This window comes from Phaenicophaeus curvirostris, unplaced genomic scaffold (assembly GCF_032191515.1).
Source record: "Phaenicophaeus curvirostris isolate KB17595 unplaced genomic scaffold, BPBGC_Pcur_1.0 scaffold_93, whole genome shotgun sequence".
Taxonomy (NCBI): domain Eukaryota; kingdom Metazoa; phylum Chordata; class Aves; order Cuculiformes; family Cuculidae; genus Phaenicophaeus; species Phaenicophaeus curvirostris.
The window spans coordinates 350,052-372,122 of NW_027206715.1; the positions used below are offsets into that span (position 1 = coordinate 350,052).

Consider the following 22,071-nt stretch of genomic DNA (forward strand, 5'->3'; position numbering starts at 1 on the left):
GGGGTTGATGGAGAGGAAAAGGGGGGTTGGTGGAGAGGAAGAGCGATGCTGGAGAGGAAAAGGGGGGTTGGTGGAGAGGAAGAGCGATGCTGGAGAGGAAAAGGGGGGTTGGTGGAGAGGAAAAGCGATGCTGGAGAGGAAAGGTGGGTTGATGGAGAGGAAAAGTGATGTTGGAGAGGAAAAGAGGGGTTGGTGGAGAGGAAAAGCAATGCTGGAGAGGAAAATTGGGGTTGGTGGAGAGGAAAAGTGATGTTGGAGAGGAAAAGGGGGGTTGATGGAGAGGAAAAGGGGGGTTGATGGAGAGGAAAAGCGATGCCGGAGAGGAAAGGTGGGTTCATGGAGAGGAAGAGCGATGCTGGAGAGGAAAAGGGGGGTTGGTGGAGAGGAAAAGCGATGCCGGAGAGGAAAAGGGGGGTTGGTGGAGAGGAAGAGTGATGTCGGAGAGGAAAAGCAGCGATGCTGGAGAGGAAAAGTGGGGTTGATGGAGAGGAAGAGCAATGCTGGAGAGGAAAAGCAGCATTGATGGAGAGGAAGAGTGATGCTGGAGAAGAAAAGCAGCGATGCTGGGGAGGAAAAGGGGGGTTGATGGAGAGGAAGAGCGATGTCGGAGAGGAAAAGCAGCGATGCTGGAGAGGAAAAGCAATGTTGATGGAGAGGAAGAGTGATGCTGGAGAGGAAAAGTGATGCTGGAGAGGAAAAGCGGCGTTGATGGAGAGGAAGAGTGATGCTGGAGAGGAAAAGCAGCGATGTCGGAGAGGAAAAGCGACATTGATGGAGAGGAAAAGCGACATTGATGGAGAGGAAGAGCGATGTCGGAGAGGAAAAGCAGCGATGCCGGAGAGGAAAAGCAGCGATGCTGAAGAGGAAGAGCGATGCCGGAGAGGAAGAGCAGCGATGCCGGAGAGGAAAAGCAGCGATGCTGGAGAGGAAGAGCGATGCCGGAGAGGAAAAGCAGCGATGTCGGAGAGGAAAAGCAGCGATGTCGGAGAGGAAGAGCGCTGCTGGGGGGCGATGGGGAGGAAGAGCCGCGTTGGGCAGCGAGGGAGGCGGCGTCGGCGGGCGACACAGAGCAAGAGCGGCCAACGGCGCCGCCGTTTTCTGGCGTGACGGCCCAGAATAAACCCCGGCGAGGTCCCTCCCAGGCAGAAACGGGACGTAAATCCGATTCAAATCCAGCCAATCGTGGCATATAAACAAAGCCCCAAGGCCGGCCTCTCCGGGATGGATTCCTGGCGCCGGGCAACCCGCGCCAAGCCGCCTCGTTGGGTTCGAGCCAAGGCGCTGGCCCGGCCTCCCCTCGCCAGGGCCTCGCCAATGGCCAGCGGAGCCTCCGCGCCGGCTCAACCAGTTTGGAACTGGGACCATGAGGACCCAGGGCTGGGCTGGGAACTGGGCTGCCCGCGCTGCCGGCTCCCAGCTCCATCCCAGCTCCATCCCAGCTCCATCCCAGCTCCATCCCAGCTCCATCCCAGCTCCCAAAGGGGAGGGAGCTCCCCGCTTGGCTGCGGCCAACGAGCTCTTTCCGAAGATTCCATCCCATCGCTGGCGCTCCGTGAAGGCCGCTGGGCTTGGATGGGAGGCGAAACCACCCTCCGCGGTGGTTTAATCGGAGCTGAATCCCTTCAAACACCGACCTGGCAGTGAAATCGGGATCAGCCCCACGGGCCTGCGGCCAGGGAGCAACACCAACCCCCCTCCCTGGTCGCCTTTGTTCCCTTTTTCCAGCCAGGATTGCAGAATCCGCAGGATAAACGTGTCTCGTCGACGCCGCTGGGACCCGAGCAGCGGATTTCACGGGAGAACGCGGCGTCCGGAGGGAAACGGGCTCCTCTCCAGCCGCCGTCCCCCCCTTTTCCTCCGTCTCATCCGCCCCCCGTGTCCGCACGACCCGTTCAACCCGCAGCTTTTATCCCGTGATTTATCCGGCCCGGCTGTCGGGATCCCCTCGGCGACCCTAATTAAGCTCGGGGCTCGTTACCAGCCCGGGTTTCTCGCGTGGTTTTCCCCCCAGGGATCCGCTTGGCGTGGGAACAGGGCTAGTGGGTCTGGGGGGCGGCCACCCCCAAACCCTGAGGGTCCCAGGAGGAGCCGGTGGCCCTGAAGCTGCTAGCCACACCGAGCCACTTGGTAGCCCGGCCTGAGCTCCTCTGCCAGCTGAGGCCCCTGCTAGCCCGACACCCTCGCTAGCCCCACTGACGCCCCCGCTAGCCCCCCTGCTAGTCCCTATTAGCCCTGTTAGCCCCACTGGAGCCTTTCCCAGCCCTCTCGGCTCGCTCCTTGCCCCCTCCAGTAGCCAAACGGGGGGGGAGGGTTGGGGGGGGGTCCCCCATAATTTATGCAAATAAAACGGAGGGGGCGTGGCCATGCAAATACGGTAATGAGGGGGCGTGGTTCCCGTAAATACGGTAATGAGGGGGCGTGGTTCTCATAAATACGGTAATGAGGGGGCGTGGTTCCCATAAATACGGTAATGAGGGGGCGTGGCTCCCGTAAATACGGTAATGAGGGGGTGTGGCTCCCGTAAATACGGTAATGAGGGGCGTGGCTACGCAGATAGGGGCGTGGCCATGCAACTAGGGGGCGTGGCCACGCGAACGGAGGGGATATAAGGGGGTCGGAGCGCTGCAAATAAAAGGCAGTAGGGGCGTGACTGTGTAACCAGGAGAAGGGGGCGAGGCTGTGCAAATAGAAGGTTATGGAGGGGCTCGGCAATGCAAATAGAGGCTGGGAGTGGTCGTGGCGATGCAAGTAGAGTCTGTGAGTGGTCGTGGTGATGCAAATAGCAGCTCTGAGTGGTCGTGTCTATGCGAATAGCAGCTCTGAGTGGCTGTAGCTATGCAAATAGTGGCTCTGAGTAGGCCTGGCTATGCAAATAGCAGCTCTGAGCAGGCCTGGCTATGCAAATAGCAGCTCTGAGTGGGCCTGGCTATGCAAATAGCGGTGTGAGCAGGCCTGGCTATGCAAATAACGGCTCCGAGTAGGCCTGGCTATGCAAATAACGGCTCTGAGTAGGCCTGGCTATGCAAATAACGGCTCTGAGTAGGCCTGGCTATGCAAATAACGGCTCTGAGTAGGCTTGGCTATGCAAATAGCGACTGTGAGCAGGCCTGGACATGCAAATAACGGCTCTGAGTAGGCCTGGCTATGCAAATAGCAGCTCTGAGTGGGCCTGGCTATGCAAATAAGGGCTGTGAGCAGGCCTGGCTATGCAAATAACGGCTCTGAGTGGGCCTGGCTATGCAAATAGCGACTGTGAGCAGGCCTGGCTATGCAAACAGCAGCTCCGAGCAGGCCTCTCCATGCAAAGAGCGCCTCCGAGCAGGCCCCTCCATGCCCTTAGCGGCTCCGCGCAGGCCTCCCCCTGCCCTCCGCGGCCCCGGCCCCTCGGCTGAGCAGGTCGGCGCCGGGGAGGCGTGCTCAGGGCCTCGGGGACCCTCACCGCGTCCTTCTCCCTCGCTCGGTTTGGGGGGGGGGGGGGGGGGGGGGGCGTGTTTATGCAAATCCCCCTCCGGGAGGCGGCTCGGGGCGGGGCCGGGGCCGCAGCTCCAGGAAGGGAGGGGGGGGAGGTGAGGGGGGGGAGGTGGGGGGGGGGGCGGTGTGTGCGTTTTTTTTTTTCTTCCCCCCCCCGCAACCCCCGCGGGTGGATTCGGTTCCGGAGGCGCTCGGGGCCGGGGCTGTGGGGGGGGGGTGGGGGGGGGTTCCGCGAGGGTTTTGAAGCGGGGGTGGGGGGATCCCCCCCCCCCCCCCAGTTTTTTCTCGGGGAGGAGGAGGAGGAGGAGGAGGCGGCGGGTTCGGATCAGGCAGCGCCGCGACCCGCTACGAGTCGGTTGCCCGGCGGGGTCCTGGCTCGGCAGCCCGTGCGGGGATGTCTGGGAGACCCCGCGCCGGCCGCCGCTCTCAAACCTCACGGTGAGTTTCGTACAATGCGAGGCGCTTTTCGCCTTCGAAATCAACCCCCGAGCCGGCTCCCCACACCCCTCCTTCCCCCGGCCGAGCCCCCCACGGCGGATCCCCCCGCCCCGAGCCGCCCCGGGGGGCCCCCCGAGCCCCGCGACCGCAGGCCCCGGGGGAGAAAAACAGCCCCCAACCTTCCCTCCCCCACCGCCTCACTCCTCATCCTCCTCCTCATCCTCCTCCTGCCCCTCAATCGCCTCAGGGAGAGGCTGCGGAGCCCCAGCGAGGCCTGCAAGGGAAGCAGAGGGAGTGTCCCCCCCTCTCTGGTGTCTCTGGAAGGAGCTGGGAGGCTGTGGGATGGCCTGCAAGGGGAGCACAGGGGTTGTCCCCCCCCCTTTTCGGTTCTTCCTCGTCTCTGGAAAAGGCTGCGGTGGCTTGGGAAGGGAGCAGAGGGGGTGGCTCCCGCTCGGGCTTCTTGTTTTTGCCTCTGGAAGGAGCTGCGACGGCCTGGAAGGGAAGCAGAGGGGGTGTCCCCCCTTTTCGCTTCTCTCTCGTCTCTGGAAAAGGCTGGGATGGCCGGGGAAGGAGGCAGAGGGGTTGTCTCCCCACCTTGATTCTTTTTTTTGCCTCGGGAAGGAGCTGGGATGCGTTGGGGTGGCCGGGGAAGGAAGCAGAGGGGTTGTCCCCCCTCTTTCTTATCTCTGGAAGAGGCTGGGATGCCCTGGAGTGGTTTGCAAGGGAAGCAGAGGGGTTGTCCCCCCTTTTCGCTTCTCCCTCGTCTCTGGAAAAGGCTGGGATGGCCGGGGAAGGAAGCAGAGGGGTTGTCCCCCCACCTTGCTTCTTTTTTTGCCTCTGGAAGGAGCTGGGATGCTCTGGGATGGCCGGGGAAGGAAGCAGAGGGGGTGTCTCCCGCTCGGGCTTCTTTTTTTTGCCTCTGGAAGGAGCTGGGATGGCCTGGAAGGGAAGCAGAGGGGGTGTCCCCCCTTTTCGCTTCTCCCTCGTCTCTGGAAAAGGCTGGGGTGGCCGGGGAAGGAAGCAGAGGGGTTGTCCCCCCTCTTTCGTGCCTCTGGAAGAGGTTGGGATGCTGTGGGATGGCTTGGGAAGGAAGCACAGGGAGTGTCTCCCCTCTTTCTTTTCTCTGAAAGAAGCAGGGATGCCCTGGAGTGGCTTGGAAGGGAAGCAGAGGGGGTGTCCCCCCACCTTGCTTCTTTTTTTTGCCTCTGGAAGGAGCTGGGATGCGTTGGGGTGGCCGGGGAAGGAAGTAGAGGGGTTGTCCCCCCTCTTTCTTATCTCTGGAAGAAGCAGGGATGCCCTGGGGTGGTTTGCAAGGGAAGCAGAGGGGGTGTCCCCCCTTTTCGTTTCTCCCTTATCTCTGGAAAAGGCTGGGATGGCCGGGGAAGGAAGCAGAGGGGGTGTCCCCCCTTTCTCTCTCCTCCATTATCTCTGGAAAAGGCTGGGATGCTCTGGGATGGCTTGGGAAGGGAGCACAGGGAGTGTCTCCCCTCTTTTGTGTCTCTGGAAGAGGCAGGGATGCCCTGGGATGGCTGGGAAAGGAAGCACAGGGGTTGTCCCCCCTTTCTCGCTTCTCCCTTATCTCTGGAAAAGGCTGGGATGGCTTGGAAGGAAGCAGAGGGGGTGTCCCCCCACCTTCCTTCTTTTTTTGCCTCTGGAAGGAGCTGGGATGCTGTGGGATGGCTTGGGAAGGGAAGCAGAGGGGGTGTCCCCCCTCTTTCGTGTCTCTGGAAGAGGCTGGGATGCTCTGGGGTGGGTCTGGAAGGGAAGCAGAGGGGTTGTCCCCCTGTTTTCCCTTTTTCCTCATCTTGGGAAGAGGCTGGGATGCCCTGGGATGGGTCTGGAAGTTCAAGCGTGGGTGGGAAGTGGGGAGCGTCCCCCTCCTCACTTCCTTCTCCTCGCTGGGAAGGATCGGGAAGCGCAGGCACAACTGGGAAGGGGTGGATTCCCCTCACCTCACAGCTCCGCTCCTCCCTTCCTCCTCCTCGACCTCCTCGTCCGGGGAAGGGGCTGGAATCGCCTGGGATGGGTCTGGAAGCGGTGGGGATGGGCCTGGAGGTGGCCAGGATGGCCTGGGATAGGCCTGGAAGCGGTAGGGATGGTCTGGGATGGACCTGGAAGGGGCAGGGATGGACTTGGAGGTGGACCTGGAGGTGGCAAAGGTGCCCTGGAACGGGTCTGGACGAGGCTGGGATGGCCTGGGATGGGTCTGGAAGCAGTGGGGATGGGCCTGGAGGTGGCCAGGATGCCTTTGGATGGGCCTGGAGGTGGCCGGGATGGCCTGGGATGGGCCTGGAAGCGGTGGGGATGGCCTGGAGGTGGCCAGGATGGCCTGGGATGAGCCTGGAGGTGGCCAGGATGGCCTGGGATGGGTCTGGAGGTGGCCAGGATGGCCTGGGATGAGCCTGGAGGTGGCCAGGATGGCCTGGGATGGGTCTGGAGGTGGCCAGGATGGCCTGGGATGGGCCTGGAAGCGGTAGGGATGGTCTGGGATGGACCTGGACGAGGCTGGGATGTCCTGGAATGGAGCTGGAAGAGCGAGGGGTGCCCTGGGATGGGCCTGGAAGGGGCAGGGATGGCTTGGAGGTGGCCAGGATGCCCTGGGATGGGCCTGGAAGAGGCTGGGATGTCCTGGAATGGACCTGGAAGAGGGAGGGGTGCCCTTGGAATGGGCCTGGAAGGGGCTGGGATGGACCTGAAGATGTCCGGGATGCCCTGGGATGGGCCTGCAAGGGGCTGGGATCACCCTCCGACACGTTAGCGCTCCCGAGTTTTCCCTTTTGGAGCCATAAATCCCCGTTCCCTGAATAAACTCCGGTGCCTCAAATCCTCCTCTGGTTTTCATTTGCCGCTCACACTTCCAGTCCGGAATGTTTTCACCATTCCTGTCGCGCTTTGGCTTCGCTTTTTCCCCGCGTGGCCTCGCGTTTGGCTCCGCAGTTTTCCTCACGCTCCAGTACTTCCCCGGCTTCCCTTTCGGAGCGGATTTTCCCTTTTTTTTTTCCCCCTCCATCCCTTCTCCCTATGGATTCTCGGTGCCGTTAACTCCTGTTGCGCCGATGCAGTTGAGCCGAGGGAAGTGGGATTTGTCCGAAGGGAAACTGAGGCAGGAGGGAGCTTTGGGGTTGCTGCGGGATTCTGTACGGAGCGGCTCGATCCCGAATCGTTCCGGAGTGGATCCGCGCTGGGCTGGATGCCGGTGGGGCCGACCCGCTCCAGTTTTCCGTTCCGCGCGTGTTTGGGAGCCGCTTCCTCGTCCGGATGGAGTTGATCCGTCGGGAAAGGCCGCGGCTGTGGGCGCGGAGCTGCATCCGCCTGCGGAAAACCTTCGGGATCGGGATTTCGGAGGCTGGTTGGGACTCAAAGAGGCAGAAACCCGTCTTCTCTCCTCTTCCCGACGCTTCCCAATGGATGGAAAAGTGGGAAAGCCCTTTGGAATCGGCTTCACGGCGCTGGGAATAACTTCTTTGGGAAGGAGGATGCGGATCCTTCACTTCCGCCGCTCCAAACCTCTGCTGGGAGAGCCGGGAAATCCTTTTCCTTCCCCAGCTCGTTGTTCGAAGCAGGAATTCCGGATGGGATTTGGTGGCCCTCTCGTCCCGTTGGGAACGTCCTGGCTGGAATCTCGGGTTGTGGGTGTCTCATCCTTTTGGGATGAGGAGCAACCCAAACGCTCCAAAGGGAGCGGAGCTTCCAGAACCTCCGTGGCTTTTTTTTCCCTTGGATTTATTCACTGCATCCCTGAGAAATGAGAAGTGGAAAAGCAGACGGAAGTGGAAAAGCAGCCAGAAAACACCTGGAATTTTTAAAGCTGGAGCTGGTGCCTCTTTCCTCCTGCTCCCAAACCCAACAATCCGCACGGAACGCGGTTCGGCTCCTGAGCTGACCTGGGGGTCAGTTCACCTCTAAATGCCCTTCGGTCTTCAATTCCCTGTATCCCATCCCTTAATTCCTTGTATCCCATCCCTTAATTTTCTGCTTCCTATTCCTTGTGTCCAACCCCTTAATTCCATGCACCTAATCCCTTAATTCCTTGTATCCAACCCCTTAATCCCTTGAATCGAGTTCCTTAATTTCCTGCATCCTAGTCCCTGCATCCGATCTCTTGATTCCCTGTATCCTTTTCCTTGTGTCCAATCCCTCGAGGTCCCACTTGGCTTCTAATTCCATGCGGATCCTCTCTGGAAGTGGAATTCCCGGGCTTGGGAGTTGGAGCTTGGTGGTTCTTCCCGTTCTCGGTCCTCTCCCAAAGAATTCCGGAATCGGAGGAGTCTCCCTTGTCTTCCCCATCCCATAATACTGCGGCAGTCGCCATCGGAGCGGGATTGATGGAATTACGTGGATGGGTTGCGGGAAAATGGGGGTTAAGGAGTTGCTGGGAGAGCGTCCAAAGGTGGGAACGTTGATTTGGGGGTTAAAAATAGGCTCTTGTGGTCGGAATGTTCGGAATCCGGGCTGTTCCCTTTTTTTAGTGTCCGCTAGGAATAACAGCTTGGATCTTTGTGGTTGTTCCCACCGTGCCGGGAAGTTGGAACCCACCGGCTGGATTTAGGGAGTTCTCCTGCCCTTAAATCCTGGTGGGAGCGGCTGCGAGAGGGTTTGGTGTCCCACCAGATCCACGTGGAGATGGAGAACCTCTCCCATTCCCAATGGGATCCGTGCGGCGCCTTCCAATCCCCCTTGGCAAACGGTCGTTTCCAGCTTTCCGCCCCGGAAAATCTGTGGTTTTCCCTTCTCTCCCACGAATCCAATGGATAAATCCAGCAGGGGTGGACCTAAAGGGACCTGGAGAGGTGGGACCATCCCAAATCCAGGCTGGATGGAGAACGGATGGAGGGCATCCACGAGGAGAAGGACTTGGGGTGACGGGGGAGGAGAAGCACGGAAGCCATCCGTGTCCTCAGTGCATCCGGAGAGCGGATCCAGCAGGCGAGGGAGAAGCTTCTCCACCTCTGCTCCGCTCGGAGGGGACCCAGTTCCGGAATCTTGAGGAGACGGAGCCGTTGGAGCGAGGCCAGAGGAGGCTGGAGAACCTCGGACGGGCTGGGAGAGTTGGGATTGCTCATCCCGCAGAGGAGAAGGCTCCGCGGAGACCTTAGAGCAGCTTCCAGGATGGAAAGGGGCTCCCGGAGAGCTGGGGAGGGGCTCTGGATCGGGGAGGGGAGGGATGGGATGAGGGTTTTGAGCTGGAAGAGAGGAAGATGGAGGGGAGATCTCCGGAAGGAATGTTCTCCGGCGAGATTCCCGGGTTGCCCACGGAAGCTGTGGCTGCCCCAGCCCTGGAGGGGTTCGGGGCTGGCTTGGATGGGGCTTGGAGCAACCGGATCCAGCGGGAGGCGTCCCTGCTTGGAACCGGGAAGCTCGGCAGCCGCACGTTACGGATTCGATTCCCTCCTGCTCCGGAGTTTATCCCGACAGGAGCGGGAACGTCTCTTTGCCGGCGCCATTCCGGAGTGGATGAAACTCCCGGTGATGCCACCAAACTTTTCCGGATGATTTGAAGCTGGAGACCAACCAAACTCCGCGATGGAGAAGCTGGAACGATCCCCACAGGAATATTTGGTGCATCCCGTGCTCCTTTTCTTTTCCATATCTGCTTCCAAGTATTTGGGATCCGTTCTTGCTCTTCCCAACGCCTTTTCCATCTGCTTTTCCTCCATTTTTCCTGGCTCGTCCTAGTTTTCTGCAGCTTCTTCCACGTTTTGATCCCTGACCTTGCTCCAAGGCAGCAACGGAATCGTGGGATCGTAGAATCGCCAGGTCGGAGTCAAGGGAAATGTCCCTAAAACCCCCAAACTGGGATGAAAATCTGGGATTGGGGTCGAGGAGGTGAAGCAGAAGAGGAGGAACGGGATCCGTCAGGAGTCAGGAGGATGAGGAAGACTCCTGGAAGCACCGGCTCCCAAAAAACCCCTGGATCCGCTGGTGGAACTTGGCTGTGAAGCCAGATTTAGGGATTCGGACCTGGAGGAGAGGGATTCAAATGGGATTTGTTCTGCCTGGAGAGCAGGGATACGGAAAACACCCGGAGGAGGGACTGGGATTGCCCAACTGGGAACACTGGGAGAGGGAACCGGGAATATCTGGACTGGGAATGTTGGGAGAGGGAGGTGGGAATGCTGAGGCTGGGAATGAGTCGGATCCCTTGGCCGACTCCGGTTCCCACTCGGCTCATCCGCGCGGAGCGAGGGCGAGGGTGGGCGCTCCAACTCCTCCTTGGAATTCCCGGGATTCCCGGGAGGGTGTGGATCCCCGCTCCGCTTCCCGGTCTCGCAGCGTTCCTCGTCCTCATCCCGAGGTCCAGGGCGGGTCGAGGCGGCCGTCGGGGTGGTGGGAACAAGGGTGGCCTCCGTGCTTTTCCGAGGATAACGCCGTCTCTCTCTGCTCTTTCCAGTTGACATGGATGATGAAGACGGCCGGTGCCTGCTAGATGTAATCTGGTGAGTCCTTCCGGGAGCTGGCGGGATTCCCGGGAATCCCGAGGGGCGGAAAGGCCGTTCCCGTCTCTCTCTGTCCCGGGAATCATCCAGAGCGGCCTCCGAGGAGCTCTGCGCTCTTCCCGATCTTCTGAACCCCTCCGGATCGAGTTCCTCTGGGGAAGCTTGGAGCTCTCCGGGCTTTTCCAAGCCTGTTCTGGAGGAGGATTCCGGGAATTCCCGTTGACGCCAACAGCGGCTGATTTTCCGGAGGGCTTGGGAAGCTCTTGGGAAGGGACTGGGAAGCTCTTGAGAATGAAGGCTTTACGGAATGATCAGAGAGAGGGATGTTTCCCTTCTCTGGGAATTTGTATCCCGTAAAACCCAGCCAGCGCGGTGCTGGGAACTGCCGGGAAGCCCGTGTTGCGCATCCCTAACGGATTCTCTGTTGTTTTCCAGCGATCCCCAGGCCTTGAACGATTTCCTCCATGGATCTGAGAAGGTGAGCGCCGTCTCCGTCCTCTCCCTTTTCCTCCTTCCCTTGATTTTCCGTATCTGAGGGCGAGAAAAAGGTTCCCAAGTCCAGGATCGTTGAGTTTTTAGGGATTTTTAGGAGCGCCAGCTCAGATTTTGGGACGCATCGAGCTGGAGACGGAGCAGGGTGCTCCGACCAGGAACTCGGCGCTTCCCAGCAGCCTCCCCCTCGCGCTCCAAGGGGTTTGATCCCATTTTTTTTATCCCAAAAGAAAGTAAACGGAATCTTTTCAATTCCAGATTGACAGTGAGGATCTCCTGGACAACACAGGAGATGCAGCCAGCGCCTTTTTGGAAGGTGCTGGGGTACGTATGGATTCCTTTCTCCGCCCCAGCATGAGGGGCTCTTCTTTTATTCCCATCGTCTTCCTGGTTCCATCCCGATCCCTTTGGATCCTCTTCCATTCATTTTTTTTTCCCCCTCCTCCACTTTGGTTTCCCCCCCAAACCTCGGGATCAAAGCTGGTGATGCTTGAGATCCAAATCAACTCATCAAACGAGGTTGGATTCCTCTTGGAATTTTTAATCTCGCGCTACAGCTGGTTTTTCCGGCGCTCGAGCCGGTCGGATCTGAGGTCGGGGTGTTGCTCTTCCCGGGTTTTCCCGGCTCGGGGACATCCATCCTCCGCCCTCCTGCTTCCCCGAGGAGTTTGGAGCGCTCTTTCCACATCAGGGAGTTCCCGCTTCCCGTCCGGAGCGGGAAAGACGAGGGACGGATCCCAAACTCCTGGTGCTGGTGGGAAAAGCCGAAGCTTTCATCCCTTCCTTCCAGCCGGGTCGTTCCCTCTGGCTCCGCCGGGAATGCCGAGGCGCCTTCCGCTCGTAGCGATCCTCTCGGGAGCCGATTTGACTCCTCCTTCCATCCGCTTGCGCTCAATTCCTTCTCCTTTCTTCTCCCGACCGCTCTTCTCGCAGCTCCACGTCCAGGAATCCTCCGGGAACCACCTGAGCGCGGAGCAGAACCAGCCCAGCACCAGCGTGGACCTGGATTTCTTGGAAGATGACATCCTGGGCTCCCCGTCCGGCGCCGGAGCCAACTCGGATCAGCCCTGCGACATCCTCCAGCAGAGCCTGCAGGAGGCCAACATCACGGAGCAGACGCTGGAAGCGGAAGCCGAGTTGGACCTGGGCTCCTTCCAGCTTCCCACCTTGCAGCCGGTGGTGCAGGCGGCGTCGGACGGGACCCCGCAGATCTTCTCCGGCGGCGCCGACCTCATCGGGCTGCAGCCTCCGGCCGTGCTGACCCACCAGGCGCTGGTGCAGCAGCCGGTGGGAGCCGACGTGGTCAACAAGGCCATCAGCGTCCAGCCTTTCCTCCAGCAGGTCGGCCTCGGGAACGTCACCATCCAGCCCATCTCCAACCTCCAGGGCCTGCCCAACGGCAGCCCCGGCGGCGCGCTGGGCATCGGCCCCATCCAGGTGGTGGGGCAGCAGGTCATGGCCATCAACCAGTCGGCGCAGCCCCTCATCGCCAAGCAGGTGCCGCCTTCCCAAGTGGCCACGGTGCCGGTGGGCAGCTACATCGCGCAGCCGGCTCCGGAGCAGCAGCAGGTGACGCTGGCGTCGGCCGGCGTCTCTCCGCAAAGCGCCGGCCTCGTTATCCAGAAGAACCTCCCGGCGGTGGCCACCACCACCTTGAACGGCAGCTCCATGTTCGGCAGCGTCTCGGGGACGCAGGCTTCCCAGCCGCTCACCGTCACCTCCAACCTGAGCAGCCCCCTGGTGCAGGCCCAGAACGTCATCATCCACCGGACTCCGACTCCCATCCAGCCCAAGCCGGCCGGCGTTCTCCAGCAGAAGCTCTACCAGATCACTCCCAAGCCCTTCTCCTCCAACAACGCCACCCTCACCATCCAGAACGAAGCCGCCGCCGCCATCCAGCAGCCCAAAACCCAGCAGAACTTGACCTTCATGGCCGGAAAACCCGCGCAGAACGTGGTCTTATCCGGCTTCCCGCAGGGGATCCCGGCCAACGTCTTCAAGCAGCCGGCGCCGCAGCAGCAGGCGCTCAGCAAGCCCATGAGCGTCCACCTGCTCAACCAGGGCAGCAGCATCGTCATCCCCGCTCAGCACGTCCCCCAGGCCGTGCTGCAGGGCCAGAACCAATTCCTGCTCCCCGGCGCTTCCGCCGTGCAGCTCCCGCAGCAGCTCTCGGCCCTCCAGGCCAACGTCGGCGGCCAGATCCTGACGGCGTCGCATCCCGCCGGCCAGGCCCACATCATCGCCAACCAGGCCTTGCCGGCGCAGATCCTCACCAACCAGAACCTCGCCGGGCAGCTCAACCTGGGCCAGGTGCTGGCTTCGCCCAACGCCCACGGCACGGCTCACATCCTCTCCGGGCCCATCCAGCTCCAGCCGGGCCAGGTGGGGCAGCCGGCGCTGTTCCAGATGCCGGTTTCGCTGGCGGGGAGCCTGACCACGCAGAGCCCCGCGGCCGTGGGCGCGTCCCTCGGCCAGCCGGTGCTCCAGGGGGTGACGCTTCCCAGCCAGGTGGCCATGCTCAACGCCGCCGACAACCTCGGACAGGCCGTCGGCATCCAACCCTCCGGCAGCAGCCAGAGCCCGGGCCTCGTGCCGGCACCGCCGACGTCCGGCGCCGGCCTCCTTCCCAGCGCCGACCAGGCCTCCATCCTCACCGTCCAAACCGCTTCCCAGCCGCCGGCTCCGCTCCAGCTCAACGTTCCTCCTCCTCCTCCTCCTCCTCCTCCTCCTCCCGCCCAGCCGCCCGGCGCTTCCCAACCCAGTCCCGGCTTGGCGTCCAGCCCGGAGAAGATCATCGCCGGCACCGTCATCAACCAGGATTCCATGCAGATGTTCCTCCAGCAGGCAAGTCGAACCCTCCGGTGGGGCATTCCGAGGCCCGTGCCCGGCGCGCGGCCGGCTCGGAAGCTTCCCGTTGGCTTCCCGCGGCCTGGAAGTCTCGGCGTGTCGTCTTCCCACCGTAGGGAATTCCCTTCCTCGGGAAGGGTTGACCGGCTCCTTCGGAAGGAAGGGATGGGGACGGATCCAGCCGGCTCATCCCGTTCTCCGGGTAGAGCTCGTCCCGCTTGAGGTTCCCTCCTTCGTTAGCGGAGCCGCAGCTTTAATCAGGCGGCTCCGGAAGCTCGGTTCCGCTCTGGAAGCTCAGATCCCACCCTCTGGAAGCTCAGTTCCCGCTTCCAGAGGGCGGGATCCTCCTCCGCTCTTCCCGACGCCAGGAAAAGGCTCTTGGACACCCACTTTGAGCCGTTTGGGGGTCTCCTCATCCCTAAACTCCCCTTCCGGGTGGCCACGCTGCTCCGTGAGCTCCCGATACCCCTGGATCATCAGAGAAGGGGATGGGATTGTGCTTCCCGGGGCTTTAACGCACTCGCCGCCCCCCTGGGGTTTGGGAATAGCGGGAATCCTTCGGGATGAGCCGATGCGCCTGGGTTGTGTCCCGGTTTCCTGGCCTTCTCCGGCCTCTCCCAGGTCGCTCCGGCTGGGTTGTCCCCCCAAATCCCTGCGGGTGCCTTATCCGCTGGGAAGATCCTGAGCGCAGCCGGGGTGGGCGTCTCTTCCCATGGATTTGTGTCGTGGAGCTAGGAGGTGGGAAGCAGGCGAAGCTCGGAAGCGCGGCTGCTGCTTCCGAGAACTCGGGAGATGCCGGACGCTTCCCAAGCTTTCCCTCCGCTCCGGTTTCTTCTATCGGATCCGCGCGTCGCCGAGGGAAAAGAGCCAGGGATTTGCTGCCGGGGAAGAGGGAGCAGGCTGCTCCCTCCGGCACCCGGCGGGTTTCTCTGGCTCCGGCATCCCGGGCTTTCCGGCCCTCACGTCCCAGATTCCCAGCTGGCGGCCCGGGAGCTGCTCCGGCTCTCCCTCCCCGTCCCTCCCTTTCCCCATCCGAGCTCCGGCTGCTCCCGCTCGCTTGGCACTAACCTGGAACGCTGCTTTGCCTTCTCCCCTTCCCGCTCGCCGGCCGCTCGCTCCCGTGCCTCCAGCCCTTTATTCCGCCTTTTCCCCCTCCAATTCTTCGCTTTTCCGTAGGGATCGGGGCTTCAAGGACCAGAAAGCAGCCCGGGATGAGTGCGGGAGTGGTGCCGCATCCCCGAATCCTGGATTAATCCAGGATCGGTGCCATATCCCCGAATCCCTGGATGAATCCAGGATTGGTGCCTTATCCCTGGATGAATCCAGGATTGGTGCCGTATCCCCAAATCCCCGGGTGAATCCAGGATTGGTGCCTTATCCCTGGATGAATCCAGGATCGGTGCCGTATCCCCAAATCCCCGGGTGAATCCAGGATTGGTGCCGTATCCCTGGATTAATCCAGGATCGGTGCCGTATCCCCAAATCCCTGGATGAATCCAGGATTGGTGCCATATCCCCAAATCCCCGGGTGAATCCAGGATTGGTGCCTTATCCCTGGATTAATCCAGGATTGGTGCTGTATCCCTGAATCCCTGGATTAATGCAGGACTGGTGCCTTATCCCTGTATTCATCCAGGATCAGTGCCGTATCCCTCAATCCCTGGATTAATCCAGGATTGGTGCCTTATCCCTGGGTGAATCCAGGATCGGTGCTGTATCCCCCAATCCCTGGATTAATCCAGGGTTGGTGCCGCATCCCCGAATCCCTGGGTGAATCCAGGATTGGTGCCTTATCCCTGTATTAATCCAGGATCGGTGCCGTATCCCCCAATCCCTGTATTAATCCAGGATCGGTGCCGTATCCCTCAATCCCTGGATTAATCCAGGATTGGTGCCTTATCCCTGGGTGAATCCAGGATCGGTGCCGCATCCCCGAATCCCCGGGTGAATCCAGAATTGGTGCCTTATCCCTGTATTAATCCAGGATCAGTGCTGTATCCCCCAATCCCTGGATTAATCCAGGATCGGTGCCGTATCCCCAAATCCCCGGGTGAATCCAGGACTGGTGCCTTATCCCTGGATTAATCCAGGATCGGTGCCGTATCCCTCAATCCCTGGATTAATCCAGGATTGGTGCCTTATCCCTGTATTAATCCAGGATCAGTGCCGTATCCCCCAATCCCTGGATTAATCCAGGATTGGTGCCTTATCCCTGTATTAATCCAGGATCGGTGCCGTATCCCCCAATCCCTGGATTAATCCAGGATCGGTGCCGTATCCCCCAATCCCTGGGTTAATCCAGGACTGGTGCCTTATCCCGGGGTGAATCCCGGCTCGGTGCCGTATCCCCGCATCCCCGGGTGGCTCCAGGCTCGGTTCCGTGGATTTTCGACTAACTCCTGCCTCTTTCCTTCTCTGTTGCAGTTCCCTGCAGGGCAGCAGAAGCTCCCTGGAGCCTCCCCGTCCCCTTCGCTTCCGCATCCTCCTCCTCCTCCTCCTCCCCTGGCCGAGACCCCGCAGCTCCCGGCCGCCCACCTTGCCCAGCTCCCTTCTCCGCACCCTTCCCGACCCCCTTCCCAGCCCCAGCCCCTCTCCCGGCCTCCTTCCCGGCCCCATTCCCGGCCTCCTTCCCAGCCGCAGAGCCTTTCCCGGCCTCCTTCCGAGCCGCTTTCCCGCTCCTGCACCCCTCAGGCTCCCCTTCCCGGCCTCTTCGTCCTTCCCCCTTCCCAATCCCAGACGCCTTTCGCTCCGGCGCAGCCCGAAGCCTCTCCGGCCGCGCTCCCGCTCCAGCTGGCGGCGCCGGCCGAGCTCCAGCAGCATTCCCAGCCTCCCCATTTCCAGCTCCAATTCCCAAGCAAAGCTCCGGCTCCCGCTCTCCACCTGCCTGCGGAGCAGCCGCGCAGCTTTCCCGGCCTCCCGAGCCAATTCCCGGCCCTTCCCAATCCCGCTCCTCAGCCGAAGCCCATTCTGGACAGGTTCCAGCAGGTAAATAAGGAGCGACCGGCTCCCGACGGCGGGATAAAAACCAGGGAATTGAGGCCTCGCCGGAGGGAAAACCCTCCGGTTCCGTCCCGACGGGGCAGGAGGAGCCGCTTCCCTGTGGGAATTGGGGCCCTGCCGCTCGTCGAGGCGCCTGCCCGGGATTTTGGGGTCGGGAAGGAGGAGGAGGAGGGAAGGGAAACCGGAGCGGGCGTCGGGTCGGAGTTCCCGAGGCCGGATCCCGCGGGATGCCGGCGTTCCCGACGGGAATCGTGGAGCCGCTCGGAGCACAGACCCGCCGGTGCCTTCGCCCGCGGGATCTTGCTCCCAAACGCCCCCCCAGTTCCCACGTTCGGGGGGATCTCGTTCCCGGATTCCCCTCCGTTCCCATGGGAAAGGCCTCGGGGCTGCGGATCTGGCTCCGCCAGCGTCCCCGATCCCTTGGACGCGCCGGATTCGGGCCGTCTCCTCGCCTCACGGACGCTGTTTTCCCTTCCCAAACAGGTTCCGCACGGGATCATCCTCCAGCCCAAGCCGCCCCCCAGCAGCCAGGCCCCTCCGGCCCTCGGCCCCTTCGTCTCCGCCGGATCCTCGGGATTGGGAAGCGCCCCGGGCCAGGCCGGAGCGGCCGCCGCCTCCTCGGGAGCCTCCGCGCCCGCCGCCCTCCCGGCCTCCTCCGCAGGTCGGTCCCCACGGATCTGGCTCCGCTCCGGCACGGAGAGAGATGCAGGAATGGGGTTGGGATCCTCCTCCTTCCCAAACTGCCCCCAATCCCCATTTTGGGGATTCCAAACTCGCCCGTTTCCTCCTTTTTGGGATCCCCCCTCTTCCCAAACTTCCCCTAATCCCCGTTTTTTTGAGGATCTCATTCCCAAACTGCACCCAATCCCCATTTTTTGGGGGATCTCATTCCCAAACTTCCCCTAATCCCCGTTTTTTTGGGGATCTCATTCCCAAACTGCACCCAATCCCCGTTTTTTTGGAAATCTCATTCCCAAACTGCACCCAATCCCCGTTTTTTTGGGGATCTCATTCCCAAACTGCACCCAATCCCCATTTTTTTTGGGGATCTCATTCCCAAACTGCACCCAATCCCCATTATTTTTGGGATCTCATTCCCAAACTCCCCCTAATCCCCGTTTTTTTGGGGATTTCATTCCTAGACTGCACCCAATCCCCGTTTTTTGGGGGATCTTATTCCCTATCCCGCCTCCCTGAATCCCGTCTCTCCGTGTTCCCAGGCGTCACCGCCCCGGTTCCTCCGGACACCAAAGCCTTTCCCAGCGCTCCGACGCCGGGATCCGCCGGGAAAGGAGCCGCATCCCAAGGCCCGACGGGAGCAGCGAGGCCGCAGCCGCTCCAGGTGAGGGATTTTCCAGCCTTTTCCATCGTATCCCAAACTTTCCTGCCTGGAAAGGGATCAAATCCATCTGCCTGCGTCCCGGAGGAGGGATTAACATCCAGAAAGGCCTTTTTCCCGCTTCCCAAAGTTCAGGTTGGATGGGGCTTGGAGCCTCTGATCCAGTGGGAGGTGGAACCGGCTGGTCCTGAAGGTCCCTCCCGAGCCAAACTCTGCTCCTTCTGGTTACTGGAGAAAATCCCTTTGGGATTCGGGATAAATCCCACTCTTCCCGTCTTTCCCGCAGCCGAAACCCAGTGTCATCAGCTCCGTCTCGGGCTTGAACCTCGGGAAGGGCTCCCTGCAGCTCCAAGCCGTCGGGAAGGCGTTCCCAACGCTGGTCCCGGGGCAGAGCCAGCCGCTGGTGAGCTCCCGCGGACGCATCCGTCGGGATCCATCCCGAGAGCCTTCGGAGAGCTCTTCCCAGCCGGGCCCATCCCGACGCCGTCCCCCTTTCTCCTTTTCTTCTCCCCGCAGTACGACAGCCAGCTCGCTTCCAAGAAAACCCCGGCGCTCCAGCCCAGCAAGGAGGCCTGGTGAGTCCTCGGGAACGCCGGGAATCTTCGGAAAACTCCTTCCCGGTGCGGCTCGGGGCCGGGCGGCGCCCCTTCGCGGGGTTCGTGCTCCGCTTGGAAGCACCGAGATGCCTCCGCGGAGGGCGTGAGCTTCTCCCAACCGTCCCGGCTGCCATTCCCTGTGGGATTCCAGCCTGGCGGGCTGTTCATCCGGGATTTATCCCTGGTTTTTTCCCTTCCCGGCAGTTGCCTGGAGCAGCTGCACAAGCACCAGGGCGCGGTGCTGCATCCCGACTACAAGACTCCGTTCCGCTCCGTCGAGGACGCCGTCCAGCGCCTCCTGCCCTACCACGTCTACCAGGGGCTGCTGCCGGCGGCCCAGGACTGCCGCAAGGGTACGGAGAAGGGGGCTGGCAGCGGGATTTGGGGCTCCCAGGAGCGGAGGAGCCGGCTCGGCCTTTGCCCCCGTTCCCAGAGCGACGGAGCAGGGAGTTTGCCGGCTCTCCGTGCGCTCGGTGCAATCCCCAGACCTGGGATTTAGCCGGTTCCTCACCAGCCCGGGGCTCCCTGCTTCCCGTTTTCCCCACCCGGGGGGCTCCACCGCCCCCATGTCCGCTTTTCCCTCGGGATCCAAACCTCTTTTTCTTTTTCCCTCAGGATCCAAACCTCTTTTCCCTTTTCCCTCGGGATCCAAGCCCCTTTTCCCTCGGGATCCAAACCTCTTTTCCCTTTTCCCTCGGGATCCAAACCTCTTTTCCCTCGGGATCCAAACCTCTTTTCCCTCGGGATCCAAACCTCTTTTCCCTCGGGATCCAAACCTCTTTTTCCCTCGGGATCCAAACCTCTTTTTCCCTCGGGATCCAAACTTCTTTTCCCTCTTCCTTTGGGATCCAAACATCTTTTTCCCTCGGGATCCAAACTTCTTTTCCTTTTTCCCTCAGGATCCAAGCCCCTTTTCCCTTGGGATCCAAACCTCTTTTCCCTTTTCCCTCGGGATCCAAACCTCTTTTTCCCTCGGGATCCAAACCTCTTTTCCCTCTTCTTGTGGGATCCAAGCCCCTTTTCCCTTTTCCCTCGGGATCCAAGCCCCTTTTCCCTCGGGATCCAAACCTCTTTTTCCTTTTCCCTCAGGATCCAAACCTCTTTTTCCCTCGGGATCCAAACCTCTTTTCCCTCTTCCTTTGGGATCCAAGCCCCTTTCCCCTCAGGATCCAAACCTCTTTTCCCTCTTCCTTTGGGATCCAAGCCCCTTTTCCCTCGGCATCCAAACTTTTTTTCCCTCTTCCCTTGGGATCCAAACCCCTTTTCCCTCTTCCTGGCAGTGGACGAGGAGTTCGAGGCGGTGTCGGCTCAGCTGCTCAAGCGGACACAAGCCATGCTCAACAAGTACCGGCTGCTCCTCCTGGAGGAATCCCGGGTGAGTCCGGATCCGGCCCTTTCCGGAGGCTGGGAGCCCAGCTTTTCCCCTCGGCTCCATCCAGGCTCCGGCAGGATGCCGTGAACCCGGCAGAGAGCGGCGTTTTAGGCCCGGGAGTGGGAATCATCTGGGAATCGAATGGATTCCCGCTGGGTAACCGCCGCTCTCCCTCTCCCGGCAGCGAGTCCGGCCTTCCGCGGAGATGGTGATGATCGATCGGATGTTCATCCAGGAGGAGAAGACCACGCTGGCCTTGGACAAGCAGTTGGCCAGGGAGAAACCAGGTGGGAGATGGGATATTCCCGACGCTTCTCCGCTTTTTCTGTCTCCGCACTTGGAACTGGAGGTTGGCCGGTTGGATCCAGGGGTCCCTAAAAGGGTCCTGGGGTCCCTAAAAGGGTCCTGGGGTCCCTCGGAGGACGAGCGGGAGCTGTCGCTGCCCTGGGATGCGCAGGGCGGGATGGAGTCGGGATTTTCCGGCACGGAGAAGCAGGGGGAGGGTTCCCGGCTGTGGCCTGAGCTCCTCTGCCTTTGGATCTCGGAACCAACACATCTCCGTGCCGGCAAATCCCGGCCGCTCCGGAGCTTCTTTGGGAAGGGGGCGTGTTTGGTTGATCCGAGTGGGACGAACGCGGCGCAAAGTGGGAATTCCGTGTGGGGAGAGGGGGGAAAGGGAGGAAAACGACCCCAGGCGCCTCGGAACCGCTGGGATTTGGTGCTGCGGTTGGAATCCGGAGGCGTTTTGGGGACGGAAAAGCCGGTTGGGAGGCGCCGGCGCTGACGCCTGAACTTTCCCTTCTAGAGGAATACGTCTCGGCTTCGTCCCGCCCGCAGAGCCTCTCGTCCTCCTCTTCCTCCTCGTCGTCCTCCTCGTCGTCCTCGTCTTCATCCCAACCCTCCGGCGCCGCTCCGGAGCTCCCGAAGGTGCCTCCGTCGCAGGCGCCGCCGCCTCCCAACCCCCCGAAGCTGGTGATCAAGCACGGGGGGGGCTCCCCGTCCGTCTCCTGGGCCAAAGCGTCGCATTCCCTGGACGGGGACGAGGACGCGTTGCCCTCGCGGAGCAAACCTCCCATCAAAACCTACGAGGCCCGGAGTCGCATCGGCCTCAAGCTCAAGATCAAGCAGGAAGCCGGACTGAGCAAAGTGATCCACAACACGGCCCTGGATCCCGTCCACCAGCCCCTTCCCGCTCCCCGCGGCCTCCCGGGCTCCGAGCGGCACGGAGCCGGCGCCGCCGCCCCCGCCGGACAGATGAACGGCACCTTGGAGCACGCGGCGCCGCTCGACAAGAAACCCGTCGTCACCTACTGCCGCCTCCCGCTGCGGAAAACCTACCGGGAGAACGTGGATGCCTTCGGAAGCGAGAAACCCGCCAAGGGCGGCGTTCCCAAAGCCGAGAAACCCGCCGCGGCCAAGCCGGAGGAGGGAGCCCGCGGCGTCATCGCTTCCCACAAGAGCCAGGCGGCTTCCGCGGAGAAGAGCCGGCCGGAGGAGAGCTCCAAGCTTTTCTTCTTCAACCGGAGCGAGTCGCGCCCGGCGCTCCGGCAGGACGGCCCCGCGGCTCCCAAAGCCGACGGCTCCGGCGGCCTCGTCAAGGAGCTGGCGGAGGCCGAGGACGAGTTCTACCGCGGGATCATCAAAGCGGAGCCTCCCGACCACCCCGGCTCGGAGCTGGCCTGGGACGTGCCGCTCCCCCCGGCCAAGCGGCGCAAGTCGGAGTCGTTGGAGGTGGACAACGCCAGCTTCTCCAGCGACAGCCCCCAGGACGATTCCCTCACGGAGCATCTCCAGAGCGCCATCGACAGCATCCTCAACCTCCAGCAGCCCCCGCCCGGCGCCCACAACACCCGGACGCCTTCCTCCTCCTACAATTCCTCCTCTTCCCCCTTTTCCTCGCCCGTCCACCGCCCGGAGGCCTTCCTCGCCCCCAACCACAACGGCGGCCTTGGAGCCAGGACGTTGAACAGATAACGGCGACCCCAGCGCCGCCGCCGCCGCCGGGATCCTCGGAGGCTCCGCTCGGATGGAGCCGCGGCCCCTCCCCGGCTCTTCCTCCCGAGCGATCGGAAGGAGCCG

The 22,071-nt window shown here is 61.7% G+C and overlaps 1 protein-coding gene across 2 annotated transcripts; it reads left to right on the forward strand.

Moving 5' to 3' along the window:
* Window positions 1–3,861: 3,861 nt before the first annotated feature.
* On the forward strand, window positions 3,862–22,049 carry BICRA (BRD4 interacting chromatin remodeling complex associated protein). 2 transcript variants are annotated; one of them, XM_069882234.1, is made up of 13 exons: window positions 3,862–3,909; window positions 10,301–10,346; window positions 10,782–10,824; window positions 11,097–11,162; window positions 11,772–13,682; window positions 17,169–17,346; window positions 17,906–18,027; window positions 18,311–18,427; window positions 18,541–18,599; window positions 18,825–18,973; window positions 19,901–19,995; window positions 20,177–20,279; window positions 20,798–22,049. In XM_069882234.1, exons 2-13 carry the CDS (start codon window positions 10,306–10,308, stop codon window positions 21,964–21,966), a joined length of 4,053 nt encoding a protein of 1,350 aa, XP_069738335.1. In that variant the 5' UTR covers window positions 3,862–3,909; window positions 10,301–10,305; the 3' UTR covers window positions 21,967–22,049. The 2 variants fall into 2 exon arrangements, with proteins under 2 accessions (XP_069738335.1, XP_069738336.1); XM_069882235.1 differs by lacking the exons at window positions 3,862–3,909; window positions 18,311–18,427.
* Window positions 22,050–22,071: the final 22 nt, after the last annotated feature.

Bases quoted from the DNA above. Each gene is read 5' to 3' on its own strand.
- BICRA (XM_069882234.1), top strand. From the start codon at position 10,306: ATGGATGATGAAGACGGCCGGTGCCTGCTAGATGTAATCTG. The intron at 17,347-17,905 runs GTCGGTCCCCAC...CCGTGTTCCCAG, and splicing joins CCTCCCGGCCTCCTCCGCAG to GCGTCACCGCCCCGGTTCCT. The intron at 18,428-18,540 runs GTGAGCTCCCGC...TTCTCCCCGCAG, and splicing joins CGGGGCAGAGCCAGCCGCTG to TACGACAGCCAGCTCGCTTC.